At 46.2% G+C, this 16,818-nt stretch overlaps 1 protein-coding gene and 1 long non-coding RNA gene across 3 annotated transcripts; one reads left to right on the forward strand and one right to left on the reverse strand.

The window, feature by feature from the left end:
• The first annotated feature begins 236 nt into the window (after positions 1-236).
• On the forward strand, positions 237-12,948 carry LOC122154315. Of its 2 annotated transcripts, none has more exons than XR_006166204.1 (3): positions 237-326; positions 5,335-5,381; positions 11,452-12,948. It is a non-coding gene; the product is annotated as an uncharacterized LOC122154315 (long non-coding RNA). The 2 variants fall into 2 exon arrangements; XR_006166203.1 differs by lacking the exon at positions 11,452-12,948 and adding an exon at positions 5,827-7,631.
• MAL (mal, T cell differentiation protein) lies at positions 8,992-13,734 on the reverse strand. The gene is made up of 4 exons (XM_033002956.1): positions 12,935-13,734; positions 10,860-11,027; positions 10,535-10,663; positions 8,992-10,290 (listed from the first exon to the last, which is right to left on the reverse strand). Exons 1-4 carry the CDS (start codon positions 13,019-13,021, stop codon positions 10,216-10,218), a joined length of 459 nt encoding a protein of 152 aa, XP_032858847.1. The 5' UTR covers positions 13,022-13,734; the 3' UTR covers positions 8,992-10,215.
• Positions 13,735-16,818: the final 3,084 nt, after the last annotated feature.

Genomic DNA, 16,818 nt, shown 5'->3' on the forward strand with positions numbered 1-16,818 from the left:
TAATGACACTGAAGTAACAACTTCTGTGTCTGAGTATGGATTTTTTTGCAACCTTTACATACTTGATGCCTTGAAGTTGGTGTCCCACTGCAGACAGTGCCTGCTGACAAAAACAGTATATATTGTAAAGCTTCATCACAGACCTCTAATTCCTTTTGACTCTCTTTACAAAAAAAAAAAAAAAATACAGTTGGACTGTGCCATAACAAGATGCTCTGTGGATTTTTTTCTTCAGGTGAAAAATGTGTTTTGTATGAAAGCAAAGGAAGGCAGAAAAAAATCAACACATGCTTTAGTGGCTATTGGAAATGGTAAAGGGGCTGCAGGTATGTGCATTTACTCTATGTAAAAGGTGCCAAATTAATCATTGGTTGTAATAGGACTTTGGGAGGCATGATCTTAAAAAAAAAAAAAAAAAAAAAAAAGAAGAAATTTACCCTTTTTTCCACTAGGCAACTTTAAAATACCTGTAGGAATTTTAAGTTTCATCTCTAAAGGTAAGCTTTATAATCAAATTCTGTATGTATTCACTGGGACACTTTGTTTTGTATAAAAAAAAAAGAAATTGGGAAAAGTAGTAATATGTGATTAGATTTAGAGCATATGTTATCCAGTGGTAAAAACATTTTTTATTTAACTTTAGAGTGATAGAAATAACCACTGGTAGCTCCTAGCAGAAGAGATCATCTATGCTTTCCTGTACACGCTGTTTCTTTTTACTGTCTATACTGGTTATGTTTACAAAAAATCAAAGCCTGAAAGTATTCAGCCATGCATATTTGCATTTATTTTACCTAACCTTAGGCACCCAGCTGCAGAGTGTAGTTGCTGACTTTCAAGTCAAAGAGAAGGATCAGGCACCTGGAAAAATCCAGGTGCCTGGAATTGGGGGTGGGCTGACATGCCCCAGGAAGTATTCATCCCCTTGCACTGGTGGGGGAAGAAAACTCAGCTGAGCGTGCTCTTCACAGAGGTGCCTGTGCCTGACCAAAATGGATCTGGGCTCCGTGGTTTACCAGAGCAGATGGAGTCATAAGGAAGTAGGAGTCAGTAGCTGTGAATCCGGCTTTCTGGTTTTGAAAATCACTTTCATGTTGTTGGGGTTCTTGGGGGGTTTATTTTCTTTTGCTCTAACAGCGGTGACCACTTTGCAGCAAAGGGCAGCGTGGCTGGGTGTGTGTTTTCCTGGGTTCTTTTCTAGCTAATTGTCGTGGTTTCTGCCCAGCTGGCAGCTAAACACCAGGTGCCTGCTCGCTCACACCTGTGGGATGGGGAGGAGAATTGGCAGGAAAAAAAAAAAAAAAAGTAAAACCTCATGGGTTAGGATAAGGATAGTTTAACAGAACAACAGAAGGAGAGAAAAAACAATAAAACAATACTAATGAATATATAAAGGGAGTGATACACAATGAAATTGCTCGCCACTCAGTACCCTGTAATCTGCACCCCATCCCGCTGCCCAGTTCCCCCAGTTATGTACTGGTCATGATGTCAGCATGGTGTTGAATATCCCCTAGGTTGGTTGGGGTCACCTCTCCTGGCTGAGCCCCCTCCCAGCTCCTCGTGAAAATTAGCCCTACCCTAGCCAAAACTAGGACACTAGTGTTAGTATTTCTAGGTAGAATTAGTATCAATCTGACTGGGTTTGTTTGTTTGTTTGTTTCTTCTAAGTCTCCGGATAGTCCCTTGGAAGTATTACTGATTTTAGTTAAAAAAGGTTTGTTTACTTGTAGCCTCAGCTAGCATCTTGATGCAGAAATTCTTAATGAATCTGTCAAATCAGAAGCCCCTAAATTTGCTTCTGATTTAGTCTCTTTAGGAAGCTTTCTTATTTTACTGAAGTTAATAATAATAAAAAAAAATCCACTTAATGGTTTCCTACAAATACTGTATTTATACACATTTAGGGAAAAATAGAATACTCAGGGCCCTTTGAGTCTGGTCTCATAGTAACTTCGGTGATCTGTGACTTGACCCATTTGTAGGCTTTCTCCATTATGACTCTTTATAAAGGTCTCTTCACCATGCAATTTGAAGTCTAACCATAGAAATGCTGTCTATGGCATAAAGTAAATAGGAGGCATGGCAGGGGTTTTGGTAGCGAGGAGGGGGCTACAGAGGTGGCCTCTGTGAGAAGCTTCTCAAAGCTCCCCCAGCTCCAAGTCGGACCCAGCTCTGGCCAGGGCCGAGCCAGTTAGTGATGGTGGTTGTGCCTCTGCAATAACGTACTTAAGAACCTCACAGGAGGAGCGGGAGTTGTGAGGAGGATACCTCTGCAAAGACCGAGGTCAGTGGAAGGAAGGAGGAGGAAGGGGGGGAGGTGTGCCAAAGCAGAGACCCCCCTGTATCCCGTGGTGAGAGGGCAGGTCCACCCCCTGCCACCCGTGGAGGTCACCTGTGGGGCAGATGCCGACCTGCAGCCTGTGGAGGAGCCCACGCCGGAGCAGGCGGCTGCGCCTGAAGAAGTCTGGGACCCTGAGGGCAGCCCACACCGGAGCAGTCTGTTACTGGGGGGGCTGCAGCCCATGGGAAGGACCCATGCTGGGGCAGTTCATGAAGAGCTGCAGCCTGTGGGAAAGACCCACGTGGGAGAAATTCATGGAGGACTATCTCCCATGAGAGAAACCCCACGCTGGAGCAGGGGAAGAGTACAAGGAGTCCTCCGCCTGGGGAGGAAGGGTTGGTAAAGGCAATGGGTGACGAACTGATGGCAACCCCCGTCCCCTGTCCCTGCACTGCTGGGTGGGGGGAGGAGGTAGAGAAGGAGTAGAGAAATCTGGAGCAAAGCTGAGCCTGGGAAGAAGGGAGGGATGGGGGGAAGGTACTTTTAAGTTGTGGTTGTATTTCTCACTGTCCTACTCAGATGGTTTAAGTGTTGGTGATGGTGGTGTTCTAATTAAATTGATGTTCGGAGTGTCTTTTGCCATAATGGTGAGTCATCCCTCCCTGTCCTTGTCTCAATCCCTGAGCCTTTTTTTTTTATTTTCTCCTCCCCATCCTGAGGGGAGAGGAGTAAGCAAGCAGCTTTGTGGTGCTCAGTTGCCCTCTGCACTTAAACAACAACAGACAAATCAAAAGAAATGTAAGATTGGGAAGGATGTTAGAATACAAGCTGTGAAAAGAGACTCTTTTCCTTTTCTTTCTCAGCAAAGACTTGGGGAAAGAATACTGGTCAGAGGCACTTGGTTTGGTTGTGATTTCTTTGTAACAGAACTCTAAGCAGAGTTATGTATGCAAGGTAGTGATGACCAAGGTATCTCTAGAAGCAATCGAACCATCTCTGTGCAGCATCTAACTTGGATTAACTAGCCCTGGATCCCAGCATAAAGGCACTGTGCAGCTACCCTGTACAGCAATGACTTTCTTGCTCATTTCCAGTTCTGTTATTGAGGAGATAGTGTTCCTCTTTCACCCAGTTTTCAAATATCAGGAGTTAAAGACTTCTTTTGTTGCAGGGTAAGTTTTAGTTAAGAAACACTCTTGAGTGTGCTAAGTTTTTTTCCATAAGGAGATAGTTTTCATGCATTTTCTTGTATTTTCTTGCACATACAAACAGATGTTAGGCCTCAAATAAACTTAGAGGTAAGACAGCTGTACAGAATTAAAAGAAGAATCAGCTAAAAAAATAGAAGATTAATAGCTATGAAGTAAATAATCCAAATAATATAATCCAAATAATAGAGAATTCTTACCTCTATCAGGAGGCAGCAATATTGCATGTATTGTATTGGTGACAGAGCACAAGAAATTGCATTTGCATTGCTATATGACTCTCATAAAGAAAATCCTGCTCTCAGTATATAAGCAGAGCATCCACCTTTTGGATATAAATAGTCTCCTTTTTATTATGAGCTTAATAGGTATGTCTGATGATGGGATATATGTGGGAGCTTTAATAAGACAGTATTTCCAGTCAACTGTAGTTTTGCATAACTTCATTTATGTGAAAGATCCAAGTCTAGATGTGTTCCTTGATTTTAACTGCAGTTTGGAGGGGAATAAAATTTATATGTAAAGCGTGGTTCACCAGCAGAAAGACATGTTACTTTGAAAAAATTCCTCCTACCTCTTCTCTGAAAAGCTTTTTCATGAAATACATTATCACTTTAATCTGAATGTGCTGAATGGTTGAATTGAGGTTGCCCAGGTGACCTCATTTTGGGGACTTTCTAACCTATTGAGTGACTTCACAGCATTAATACACTGTTATTGTGCTCTGTGCGTGTGTTTAAAAGAATAACGCAGTTTCCTTGCGTTTTCTTGTGCAGGAGAAAGTGACAGAGACCTCTGGGTACACGGTGCATGCATGGGGAAAGCTGTCGCAGGAGGTAGCCGGTAGCTGACACTACCCTTGACTGTCTGCTTCTTCCCCTCTTTGCTTGTAGCACCACAATAGTCAGGATGGTATTTCTTTCCTAGATCTCTTCCAGCCCATTTCTCCTGTAATGTCTGCATGAAATTAGTGAGTCAGTGTTGGCCAGTGGCTCCAATCCCATTGCTTTTTGGATACAGGTAACCCACAGTCCCAACTGACACAACAGAAACATCAAAGGACCAAAAAAGCTAGATCTGATGATTTGAAGTTAAATAATTTTAATTCAATCTACCTTGACATTGTTGGACTACGGAGTTTGTAAAAACAATTGTCACATCCTCTTACTCGCTCCATACAGTCCGTTGATGCCTTGCTCTGAGCTGACTGCAAATACTCTGAGACTGCTGTGAAATCTCTTCATCACTACTACAGTTGACCTGGTAAATAGGAGTAGGTCTGAGGATTCAGAGAGAAATAGGTAGCAGTTTGTAAACTGGCAGTCTGCTTTTTTTCTGTTCTACAGGCATATATTTTTTTGCATTATGCTGTAAAACCTGGTTTTCATTTTCTCTGTTTCACTAATAGAAACGCAGTTTCCTCCTTTTTTTTCTAAGGTCTTGGAGTTACTCTTTGTACAGACATTGATACATCTGCATCAGCTTCCTTTTTGTAATTCATTCCCTTCCTTCTTTTTAAGCAGAAGACTGGTCTTTTTTTTAACTGAAACAGTCACTGCTATTCAATCATTTGGACAAATACACAAAAGAAATAACTTAAGCCTTATTTGTTTTCATTTGACAACAAGCAATTGGCATCCAATTGTTAGGTCTTAGTAACTCCTGCACTGTTACTTTTTGTGGTTTTCTCTGTACCATTTACTGAGTATAAACTATGCAATGGAGTAGAAATAACAGATATTAAAAGTGTTTGTGCAGTTCTCTGGTTTTTTCTCCTTTGCTTCCTGAAGGTCCTGCCTCATCTGTTTCTCAGTAATAAAATGACTCTTTTCTGTCTTGCAGGTTTTTCAACTGGGAAAGCAGATGACAGGATGAATGCTTTAAGGAAAGTATGTTGACGGAATTATCTGTTGCTTGATAACAAACACAAATAATTCATACCTACTTTTTTTAGTAATAAGTATCTTTGGTAGTCTATGAAAAGAAGTAAGTCCATGTACGTGATTTGTCCATCTTGATACAAACAATCATAGACCAATTTAGGTTGGAAAAAACCTTTAAGAGCATCAAGCCCAACCATAAACCTGACACTGCCAAGGCCACTACTAAACTATGTCCCTAAGTGCCACATCTTTTAAATACCTCCAGGGATGGCAACTCAATCACTTCACTGGGCAGCCTGGTCCAATGCTTGATAATCATTTCAGGGAATAAATTCTTCCTAATGTCCAGTCTAAACCTCTCCTGGCACAACTTGAGGCCATTTCCTCTCATCCTATCACTTGCTACTTGGGAGAAGAGACCGTCACCCACCTTGCTACACCCTCCTTTCAGGTAGTTGTGGAGAGTGAGAAGGTCTCCCCTGAGCTTCCTTCTCCTCAGCCTAAACAGCCCCAGTTCTCTCAGATGCTCCTCATAAGACTTGTGCTCCAGACCCTTCTCCAGCGTTGTTGCTTCTTTGGGCACGCATAATGAGCTTGCCCTGCAATGAAGTTCTGTTAATTCACATGAGGGTCCTCAGGACTCCTCTGCCTTGCCCCTGCTTTCTGGAGGAGGTTTAGGGCTCTTCTCAGACTCACAGGACAATAACTGATGTTTGAGCACTTCCATGGATCAGGAATAAGGCACTTCCACCCCTCAAAACAAATGGGGTTTCAGTGCTTGATTCTGTTAGCATGAGGGAGACCCCTTGGAGCAGGAGGGGGTCATGGTCTCGGTGCAAAGATCAGAGGTGGGGAGTGGACCACGGCTGGGTCAGGAGAGGGGAAGGCAGACCAAGCTGGCCACGAATCCAACGCTGCCACAGACCCACATGGAGCTTTGATCCCTCCGAGGAAGTCCTCTTTTGTGGGTTTCCCCGTTTTCAAAAGTTTGTTCGCATAGATGCTTTTGTATAGGTGTTTTACCCAGCATACAGTTTGCTCATCGCTCACAGATAAAGCTGACTATAAAATGAGAAACATTAGAGACTCCTGCGTTTTCCACAGAGCTCGCCCTCGTTTTCCATTGAGTTTCTTTGCTTTCAGACAAATCAAATTCACCTGCAGTTCAGCAGAAGATGGAAGTGCCTGTAACTCGCTGCGTCACTGGAAGCGAAGTAGCCAATATACAAATATTTGGGGAACGGCTAACATTACAGTTAAGAAGCTATTTAAAGAAGCAAAAGCAACCACGATTGCAATCTGGGCATAGTTAATGAATTATATGTCTGTAATCTTGTTTTTATCACAGGAGCTGAGGTTTTGCCTGCCTTCGAGTGAATGGTTTAAGTCCATTTGCCTGCTCTATAGAGTAGATGCCTGCAGACCTCCTTGTTTTGCTGAGGAAGCTGGAGGAGAAGGGCAGAGATGGAAACCAGTTACCTAACCAGTTGAAGTCTGGTGGTGGCTGCAGGGATGCGATGGGCCCACGATTTTTAACACTGTGAAGGGGACTTGTAAGTGCTCTGGAATAAAGGGCTGAGCTGTGGCTTTTTAAACGGGCTGCTCCATCTGCAAGGGAATCCCAGGGATGGGGAGGATGAAGGAAATGGAGTGAGGAGGATGCTGTTGAAGATGAGGTGCCGGTCTAGGCTGGATCTGGAAGTGTCTGAGCAAGGTCTCCAGCAACGCCCCAACACTCTCCTCGGGGCTCTCTGTGGGGACGAGACCTGGTGGTAGATGGTTTGTAGGTCCTGGGAGATTCTCTGAGATCTGGGCAGCATCTTTCTCTTCAGAAACATGGAGGTGCCATTTTCCAGTCAGCTGCTGTGGGCTGCCCAGCTTCCAGGCTCTTCATGGCTGTGTTGAGACGATACGAGGGCTGGGCGTGATGGGCAATGGAGACCTCAGGCTGGTTTTTTAAGTTTTCTTTTCCTCTATTTTTTTTTTTTTTTTCCTCTTCTTCCCACCAGGCAAGGAACATGCATGTTGCTACAACTCATCTTGGGACACTCATTCACCTGCAAACTCATCAGCTGCATGGGATTGAAGTTGGGGCCGCGCTGGGAGGGTTTCAAAATTGCAGCACTGCTTGGGATCAGTTCGTTTGGATGCTCTTAACCCTGTGGTGGCCTTTCTCTCTACCCAGCCCTCCCCAGGGAAAGACTTGGCCCAGGTTACACCGGGGCCGCGGAGTTGCCCTCCCAATTCCATGCCCACAGCCTCAGCCCCCTCCCCAGCTGCGTGGGGGCTGATGAAAAAAAAAAAAAAAACTGGATGTTTTTTTTCAGTGCTGGTTTACAACAAGGTTATGCTAATGCCGGGGGGGGGGGGGGGAAGGTCTCTCAGCAAACCAGGTGGGGCTGAACTAGTGCATACTGGTGTAAACTGGTGCGTGGCAGGGAAAGGAGAAGCAAAGGGCAAAGCAAGGCAGAAGGAAGCGGGGAGGAGAGATGGGAGTCCTGCCAAGACCTGGGCTGCAAATGTGACGGCCACAAAGCACAGGGACAGGGAGGTGAGGGGACAGACAGCGCTGCTCGGTGCAGAAGGTGGGCAGAGCTATTGCATCCCAGGGGCCTTTGTGAACAGACCCAAACAAAAACGTGTCTTTGTGCTTTAATGCTAAGCTTAGGGGTGTTAAGAGAAGAGGGCAAATCTGGGCACCAATCCCACCCTGCCCCATGATGATGTGATGTTGAAACCAGTTTCACCATGTGCGTGTTAAACCTTCAGAACCAAGTGCCAGTCCAAAGTGGCTGTGAGTTCCCTTCCTGCTCTGAAAACGGTTTTCTTTTTGCAATCAGCTCGCTGTTGTCACACTAACACTAAGCCAAACAGGTCAGGCTGGTTTTCAGGAAGGAAAAAAACAAGAAAAAAAAAAAAAAGTCAAATATTTTCCTCATTGCAATTAAAAAGCTTCAACCCAAACCCATGGTCACAGCCCAAAAGTCCCCCCTGGATCTGAATCAAGAGAGGTACTGCCAAGACGACTTTTATTTCCCTTCCCTTTTCCAGTCTTTGTTATTATCTAGGAACTTCAGACTCAGAATGGAAGCACTTTTTGCTCAACAAGCTGGAAGGGCTAATTTGGTAGTGCTGTTTATTAAGGCACCCCTGACACATGAAAATACCCCTTCTTGGGGCTAAATCCCATTTAAATTAACTCACTGTTGTGGTTTAACCCCAGCCAGCAGCTCAGCCCCGCACAGCCGCTCGCTCACTCCCCCCGCGCCGGGATGGGGGAGAGAATCAGAGGGGTAAAAGTGAGAAAACTCATGGGTTGAGATAAAGACAGTTTAATAGGTAAAGCAAAAGCTGCGCAGGCAAGCAAAACAAACCAAACCAAGGAATTCATTCCCCATTTCCCATGGGCAGGCGGATGCTCAGCCATCCCCGGGACAGCCGGGCTCCATCCCGCGTAACGGTGACTCGGGAAGACAATCGCCATCACTCCAAATGTGCCCCCCTTTCCTTCTTCTTCCCCCCAGTTTTATTGCTGAGCATGACACCACGTGGCCTGGGATGTCCCTGGGGTCAGCTGGGCTCATCTGTCCCAGCTGTGTCCCCCCCAGCTCCTCGTGCCCCCCAGCCACTCGCTGGTGGGGTGGGGTGAGGGGCAGGAAAGGCTTTGTGTAAGCCCTGCTCAGCAATAACTGAATCATCCCTGTGCTACCAGCACTATTTCCAGCACAAATCCAAAACATAGCCCCACACTAGCTACCCTGAAAAAAATTAACTCTATCCCAGCCAAAACCAGCACACTCAACACTCTGGAGTAACATAAGCATTCAGGTGAACATCACCACTAAGATTAACCTGAGCTGGTGGTTTATCCACTGGCCCTGGCTACAGAGCCCTCGGGCTGCCCTGGCCAGAAAAGCTCTCTCGTTCTTGCCCAAGGCTGTGCCTCCTCCTCAGGCATTGCCCATTACCGAGCTGTGCTCCTGAGGCTGTACAGGGCTGCGTACCGCTGTGCAGCAAAGGCAAAACAGCAGAAATTACTCTTGCCTATTTGCAAAATCACAGTAAACCCATCTTTTTCATGGTGTTGGTGCATGTGAGAGCAGCCAGGCACCAGAAACGAGAGTTGATTGCCTCTGCTTGCTCAAGATGTTATGCTAGTCATCCATAAAATTCTCCTACAGTCTACTGCACACCCTCCGAGTTGTATTTTGTAGAGAGGTTAGAGGCAGCAGTAATTCCTGCCATTATGGTCGTGCTTTGTAATTCAGCAATACTCTTCAGGGGTTGCAATAACTCACGTTGCCCCTGATACAAGTTAAATATTGTCCCTGTTTCTCCTCACAAGTCAGAGACAGCATTTCCAGAAACTGCATGAAAATGTTCTTTTGGCACAGCAGGTTTAGGGAGGGAAACAGGGCTTACATGGATGGGTGGTAATTAAAATGACCCAGTTTCATATTCACGTTCCTTAGTGCTGGTTGTTCAGGCTTCCCCCAATAGCAGTAACAACCCTGGAAGCATAAAGGGGTGGTTCAGGGAGATTTTATCACTTTGACCGCAACTGCATTATTCTTTTTAAAGCTGGATGTTTCTCTATTTGGGCCCAAATTACCAGCATCGAACTGCACCCAACCCAGAAGAGACTGAAAGGAAACTGGTTGTGCCAGGATATAGCTTTCTCTGGCAGGCTCTTTGTCTTCATTGCCATGGTCCCACATAAAAAGCTGCTTGTTTATAGAACATACATTAAAAAACAAAACCCAAACCCAGCCTGGAAACCGCAGTCGTCGAGCAACGTTCGTGTTCATGGGGTGAACACAACACTTGAGAGGGGAATCTTTTAGGATGATTTCCATCGTAGGAGTGAGAACACCTTATGGATCACGTACATCAGGGTAGCTAAGAATGCAAATACCTGCAATGGAAAAACACATCAGCCAGTTAACTTTTTATTATATGGTATGAGTTCCTGCACTGAGCAAATACCTTGTGATGCATTATATTTCTATTGACTCTTGCATGTTTGGAGACGTTCATGCGAAGTAGGACTGGGACTAGTGTCATTCCCCCTTCCATTGCTGGTGTGAGTAAAGATTTGCCCTTGAGGCCACTCCACAGTCACCTCCACACATTCCTTCCCCAGCCTGCCGGGCACTCACCACAGCAGAAATGTTCTCCTGGTAGATTATCAGAGGGTGGGTAGGCAAGCGAGCACCATAGGTGAAGTAGGCTTCCAACACGGCAGCACTGAGGTAGAAGAGAGCTGCTGTTTCCTGGCAGATGACATCCTAAGAAACAAGGATCACACCGTTATTTCCAAGGAGGGAACACACTGCAAAGGGGGGAGCTAAAAAAAAAAAAAAAAGGAATCCACACAAGCAAGTACCAGCCTGCAATTTGGAGTGCAGTAACAGCAAAGGAAACAATTGTCTACTGGTGATATCGGGGAAGGGAGAGGCCCTGAGGTTTGTCACCTCCACTTACCAAGGTGACCCAGGAGCTGCTGCCCCCATGCACCCCACAAATGTAGAGGCCCAGGAGGGTGGTGGACATAACAAAGCAGAACACAGAGACAAACATCACCCAGCCTTGCAGGATGGGTAACGGGACCCTCGAGGATGCCACCAGGATCCAGACAAGGCCTCCGAAGATCTGCAAGTGAAAGGGGGAGAGAGGGCAAGCATGGGGTAAATTGATTTATCCAGAGCAGAGCCAAAAGCCATGCACGCCTCTGGCACTAGCCCAGGGCTGCCTTTGAGTTCTTCCTGGCCTTCACCTGAAATCGGGTATTCAGCTGGGAACATTTGCCTCTGATCTTGACCTCAGAAAGAGTCTTGCCTCATGGCGTCACTGCTATTCACACCCTCCCTACACCAGTGTGCTCAGGAAGGTGGTTCAGAGAGTTTTTAATGTTGGGTTTCGATCGACAGGGAGGCTTATTTCAGAAGGGCATGTTTGCTTCATACCCAGTGTGGCAGGATCATCTGAGCTGCAGGCAGCACCTTCTGGCATTTTCACAACTCCCTTAGCATTTGAAATGCCAATTTTTTTTTTTTTTTTTTTTTTTTTTTTGTAGTCACCCTATGAACCCACTGCAGGCAACCTCAGATTCTACTAAGGACCGAGAAACTCTTTATCCTTCTGAATGCTGTGATTCAAGGCAGCCGCCTCCTTTGTACACAGTAGAGATAATACAGCTGCACAACCTAGAGTGTACGCCTCCAGAGATGGAGAGATCCAGCTATGCAGCATTCCTCTTCCCTGGGTGGTTCCTGAGCCTTTAGGATCCACATTTCCAGATTTCACCCAAACCAAAGGACAGGGTGTTTATTTTTGTCTCATTATTGCTTTGCCAAATGCCCTGGAGATAGGGATTACAAACAGTTTAAGGCACAGCCCTTACTTTAAGCATGCCGAGGTCAACAGCACGTTCACTACCACAACCCAGGGGCAGGGGTGGCTGGCAAATGTCTGCCCTGCCAGAGCCTCCACGGGGACTTTGCACCTTCCTTCGCGCAGCTGCAGGAAACCTGGAGCTTGCTCTCAGGGCCTGGGCGCAGAGACCAAGACCCCAGAACATACTTGGAGGAGCCGAAGCAAAGCCTTTCTCTACACATCAGTAATGCCTGCTTCAACCCAACTCGTATCACTAGGAGAATGAAGTAAACGCTGTAAATCCCACGAGTGTGGACTGAATTGGGTGACAGGAAAGGATTTGGTCCCAGATGGCAAAGTTGAAGTTTTTAGCATGAAATCATCTGAATGCCATCCTACAACACTCAGCCAAACCCCTCGATGCTGGATGAAAGTGCCCAGGCTTTGGAAAAAGCCTCTCAAACTGTGGTGAGAAGAGCAGGTTTCATGGGTGGGGGCAGAGGGCACAGAAAAAAGGTTCTAGTTGAAACTTTCCATATTTTAGTCAGCACTCACAGCAACTGTTTTTAATCACCTGTGCCAAATCAATTAAGATTATGATCTCCTCCTGCTCAATGAAATTACAATATGGGAAGAATTTACAAGGTACTTGTCCACCCTTTACTCACCCACTGTTGCCCACACCCCCAGGTCCAGCACGCCACAGCTGAGCAGTACAGATTCAGCAGCCTAGGCTTTGCTGCTGCAAAAAATTACCTCAGGTAGTCTTTACTCCCTGCTTTAAGCAAGCAGTTTATCCTCTGTCTGTATTAGCTGCTAAAATCATCTTCCAGTGAATTAATTGGCTCAGTTTAGCAACCTAGTTTAATCCCACCAGCACCCCCTTCCTTCAGCTTTGTTAGGCAGGAAATTGCAAAAGGTTTTCAGAGGCACCACAAAAATCCCCTGCAGTCTTAAGGAGAGCTCCAGAGCCTCAGCTCAGGGCATCTGGTTTACTTTGAGGGCATGCTAGGCTTTAGGGGCCGCCTCTAGACCCTCGTGGCTCAGGGACGCGGCGTGGCTCCTGAACCCCACACGCTTTGCATAGAGTCTCATCGCTCAGGCACTCTGCAGCGTGAGGTTTGCTGGATGCCCCCACAAACAGCATCTGCCCTCCCCCTCCTCAGGGCAAAGTCAGCACTCACAATTTCAGGAATGAAGAGCACATCTGGGAAAGTTGTCAGGACGGCCAGGCCGCTGGGCAAAGAGGTGGTGGAAGTTGCTGAGGGCATCGCAAGCCTCTCCCACGGTGACCGTCAGCTGCTTTCACTCTAGCTGCCGGAGGTAGCTGCTAAACGCAGCCTTCCCTCCCTCTCTTTCTCTTCCTCCTTCCCTCCCCTTCTTCCTGGTCTTCCTCCTTCCCTCCCTCCTTCCTGCTGGCAGGTGAAGACGGCTACCAGGGGTTACTTTGGTGGCTGAGGGGAGCCACACAGGAGGTTTCCAGGAGCTACGGGCAGCCCTGAGGCACTCTGAGCAGAGACATCTCCACACAAGCTGGGCAAGACCCGGGAGGGGGAGGGGGGTGGTGAGTGGTACTGCCTTACACCTGAGGGTAACAGGGAAGACGTGTAGCTACTCAGCTGAGCAACCCCCTCGCCTGATTTATCTGTGCAGTAAGTGCGTCTGTCCCCCACCCATACGAGGTGGCCCCAGCCGGGGGCCCAAGGGTGGCTGGCAGCCGGGACGTGCCAGTGGGACCGGGAAGCGACCGTCTCGCAGATGGACATCCATGCCAAAGCAAGGGCAGTCAGACTGCTGGGTGAGCTGTTTCCAGTGTCTCGGAAGGAGACTGGATGTGCCAAGGTAACAAAAATGACCTCATATAATGAGATTTCCCAAGCCATTTTGATACCTAAGATTATTAGAAAAATAGACACTTGTGGAATAGTTATTAAGATCAATTTAAGCTGTTTTAATCATCGTGCTGCAGAACAAATAGTCATCTTTTGAGGAATAATTAGAATAACTGTAGGATAAGGAACTCATAAATAATCTCACTTGAGACGGTTCAGCCTTGTAGCAGCAGGTGCAAAGAAACATAAAGATAAGGAAGCTGCAAATTAGCAACAAGACCAGACCAGACCAGGCCAGCCTGGAAGGGCAAGATCTATGTGACCACAGGACTGAGTTTGTGCAGAATTAAGGGTCAACTGGCAGATACAGTGAAGAAGACCACGAGCCTTCATTTGAAGAATTCCCGACAACCACCTGAAGACTCCAACAGACATGCTTAAGAGGCATTAACATATCCTAGTAAGTTCCTGGAAAAGTTACGAATGTGAGAAAAATTTAATATAATGAGTATGTATGATTAAAGTAGTATAAAAGCTTGTTGATTTTGTCTTCACACACACACATTAAGGAGGAGCTATCCCCTGTGTGTCCAGTGCTGTAATAAAGAACGCCTGCTTTCTAAAACTCCAAAATTGAGTTTCAGAGAGAGAATTAATTACCGCTTTCCTGTAACAATTTGACTTCTTGTTTTTTTTGGCTTTTTTTGAGAGTCATTCCCCTCTGCTCCCAGAGCCTCCAGCCAGCCCCCCCCCCCCCCCAGCTGTTACGGGGGGCACGTTCAGTCACGGTGGGTTTGCTCTCCGTGAGCGCAGCGGCTGGTGTCCCAGCCCTAGGGCAGGAGTGGGGTGCCCTGGGCAGTGCCGAGTGCGGTGGCGAGGCCGCAGGAGCCGGTGGAGTAACGGTGGAGTAACGGTGGCATCTGCAGATCCCTCTGGCTGGAAGCACAATTTTGCAGCAGGCTGGCAGGCAGGAGGGAAACGGGGAGAGCTTTGCAGGGAGGAAAGGAATAAACACCTGCCCTGAATCCAAGGGGCACAGAGGGATGGCGAGCATCAAGTGCAAGAAAGGAAGACAGGGTGAAAACTTTTCCTCACAGAAGCAGCAGTGGGGCAGATGGCTGGAGGAGGCTGCAAAATCCCCAAAATTGGACAAATTTTGTATTTGTCCTTCAAATGGAAGCTGGTAATATAAAGTGTATAATGCTACAACAAAAACTAGGCCAAAAAGTCTAAGACAGTAACAAGAGGGCACTTCTGGTTTTGACTACTCCCTACGTGAATTGCTGAACAAAACGCAGACGAGTGATCTCTAAGCAAGTTGCTACTTCATGAGATAAGTGGTCCCAGGGCACAGACAGGCTACCTGACCTCAATTAGCTCTGCTCTTCAGGAAACACACCCAAACATCTTCCCAACCTCCTTGCTCCCAAGACCTACAGTCCTGCCCTTCAGCCTCTCTCAAACCTACACGACTCCCCCAGGAGCTGACTGAATGCCCCAAGCCAGCAGAAACCCATCCGCCTCCCTTTTTTGGGTTAGTTTTCTGCCAGGTTAGCTAACTGCACCGGCCCAGGCATCCTGCTGAGCGTCAGAGCTAACACAAGGTAAAGGGCAAGACAGCCAGGAGCAGGGTAGGGGATCGCCCCTGTCCAGCATGGGTGAGCTGTAACATCACTCCAGCCCATCCTACAAAGCCACAGCTGTAATTAACAGGAACTGAACTACTAAGAATTATGCTAAAATTAATTAGGGTCCACAATCTGGTAGGAGGCGTGATACCAAACCATGACAGCCACAATTTTAGAAAGCAATGCTTTGATAAAGGTGATGTTAAACAAAAAGAAATGAAGACAAACAAAAATCCCTCTGTAAGGCATGGATTCTTGGTTAGGGAAACCACCGTCACAGAAACCAAGCCCTGCTGTTAGTTACTTAGTCACCACAGTAAAAATGGGATGGTGTAACATCCACCTCTCTCTGCCTGCCTGCCAAGCTTCAAAAGACAATTAAAGCTGAAATAGAAAGCCTTCAAAGCAGACATTTATTCCTATCAAAGTCAAAAGGAGCTTCAAGAGCTGTAAGGTCAGTCAAGAAGAAAGGAAGACTACAAGGCCTATCACACAGCACACAACTAAAAGGCACAGTTTCAATACTGTAGAAGCAGCAAAGCAGTAAAAGAATTGATGCCTTACTGGATCACCCAAGGAAAGAGGAGCAAGGGCACGGACATGGAAAGAAGAGATTTGTGCGCAGGACTCTGCAAAACAGGAGACTCCTCAGGTTCTTCTGTTCTGGACACATTCCCTTCCAGCAACACACAGGAGTGCTATCAGAAACCAGAAACTCTGAAACACAATTGACAGTAGAAAACAGTAACAGCCACCAGGATTTCCCCAAAGATACCCACGGAACCCGAGAGTTTCCGTGTGAAGCAGCTGAGCTGGTACATACATGACTTCCCTCACCAAAACTAACTCCCATGCCAAAGTGCCGGGGAGCAGAAAATCAGGCTTCTTCCTTTCTGAGACCTCAAGCAAAGCTCACCCTACCGATTTCTGTGTCCTCACTTCTTAACTGGCTGACCATATATGACAAAAAGAACTGAATTAAGGCAAACATAGTATAACAGATACCACTGCAGGAACAATAATCTCACTAATTATCACAACTATTTGAATTTCAGTAAAGAGGAAAGTAAAAGAAGGGCCTTTTATTTTGTAAGATGCTGAAAATCTTTGGAAGGGTCCACCCACACTAGATGAATAATCTGTCAGATGGTAAATGAAGTTCAACCTTTATTAAACCAAAGCAACGCTTATTCCTCCCTTCCCCTCAATATGCTGTGATATAAATTAATCAGCTGAACAAAAGAAACTGACCTAAAATCACCTCAGAATACACCTCAAATCCATGTGCAGTTACTACCAAAACCAAAGGTACTAGGATGGGGTCAAACAAGATGACTTACTAATACAACTCCAAAAGAATGGCATAAATTACAGAGGTCCTGGGAACAGGGGTGATTAAAATGGCACTTTCATACCAAGACACAGAGAAGTACTTCTAAATGAGAGATGAAGTAAATATAGAGCAAATTAAGAAACCACCTCATTTAACTCCAGCCATATTTCCTGAAACTGAGCAGGACAGGATACTATCTCTTTCTCACAATCAAAAAATCGTAACTCTGCTTTTACACTTTGCTGACCACCCTACAAAAAGTCTTTCCAGCAGTG

The sequence above is a fragment of the Tyto alba genome, unplaced genomic scaffold, assembly GCF_018691265.1.
Source record: "Tyto alba isolate M040663 unplaced genomic scaffold, T.alba_DEE_v4.0 Super-Scaffold_100000100052, whole genome shotgun sequence".
In the NCBI taxonomy this organism is placed as follows: Eukaryota; Metazoa; Chordata; class Aves; order Strigiformes; family Tytonidae; genus Tyto; species Tyto alba.

Bases quoted from the DNA above. Each gene is read 5' to 3' on its own strand.
- MAL (XM_033002956.1), bottom strand. From the start codon at position 13,021: ATGCCCTCAGCAACTTCCACCACCTCTTTGCCCAGCGGCCTGGCCGTC. The intron at 10,664-10,859 runs GTAAGTGGAGGT...CTTGTTTCTTAG, and splicing joins GCAGCTCCTGGGTCACCTTG to GATGTCATCTGCCAGGAAAC. The intron at 10,291-10,534 runs GTGAGTGCCCGG...TTTCCATTGCAG, and splicing joins AGGAGAACATTTCTGCTGTG to GTATTTGCATTCTTAGCTAC.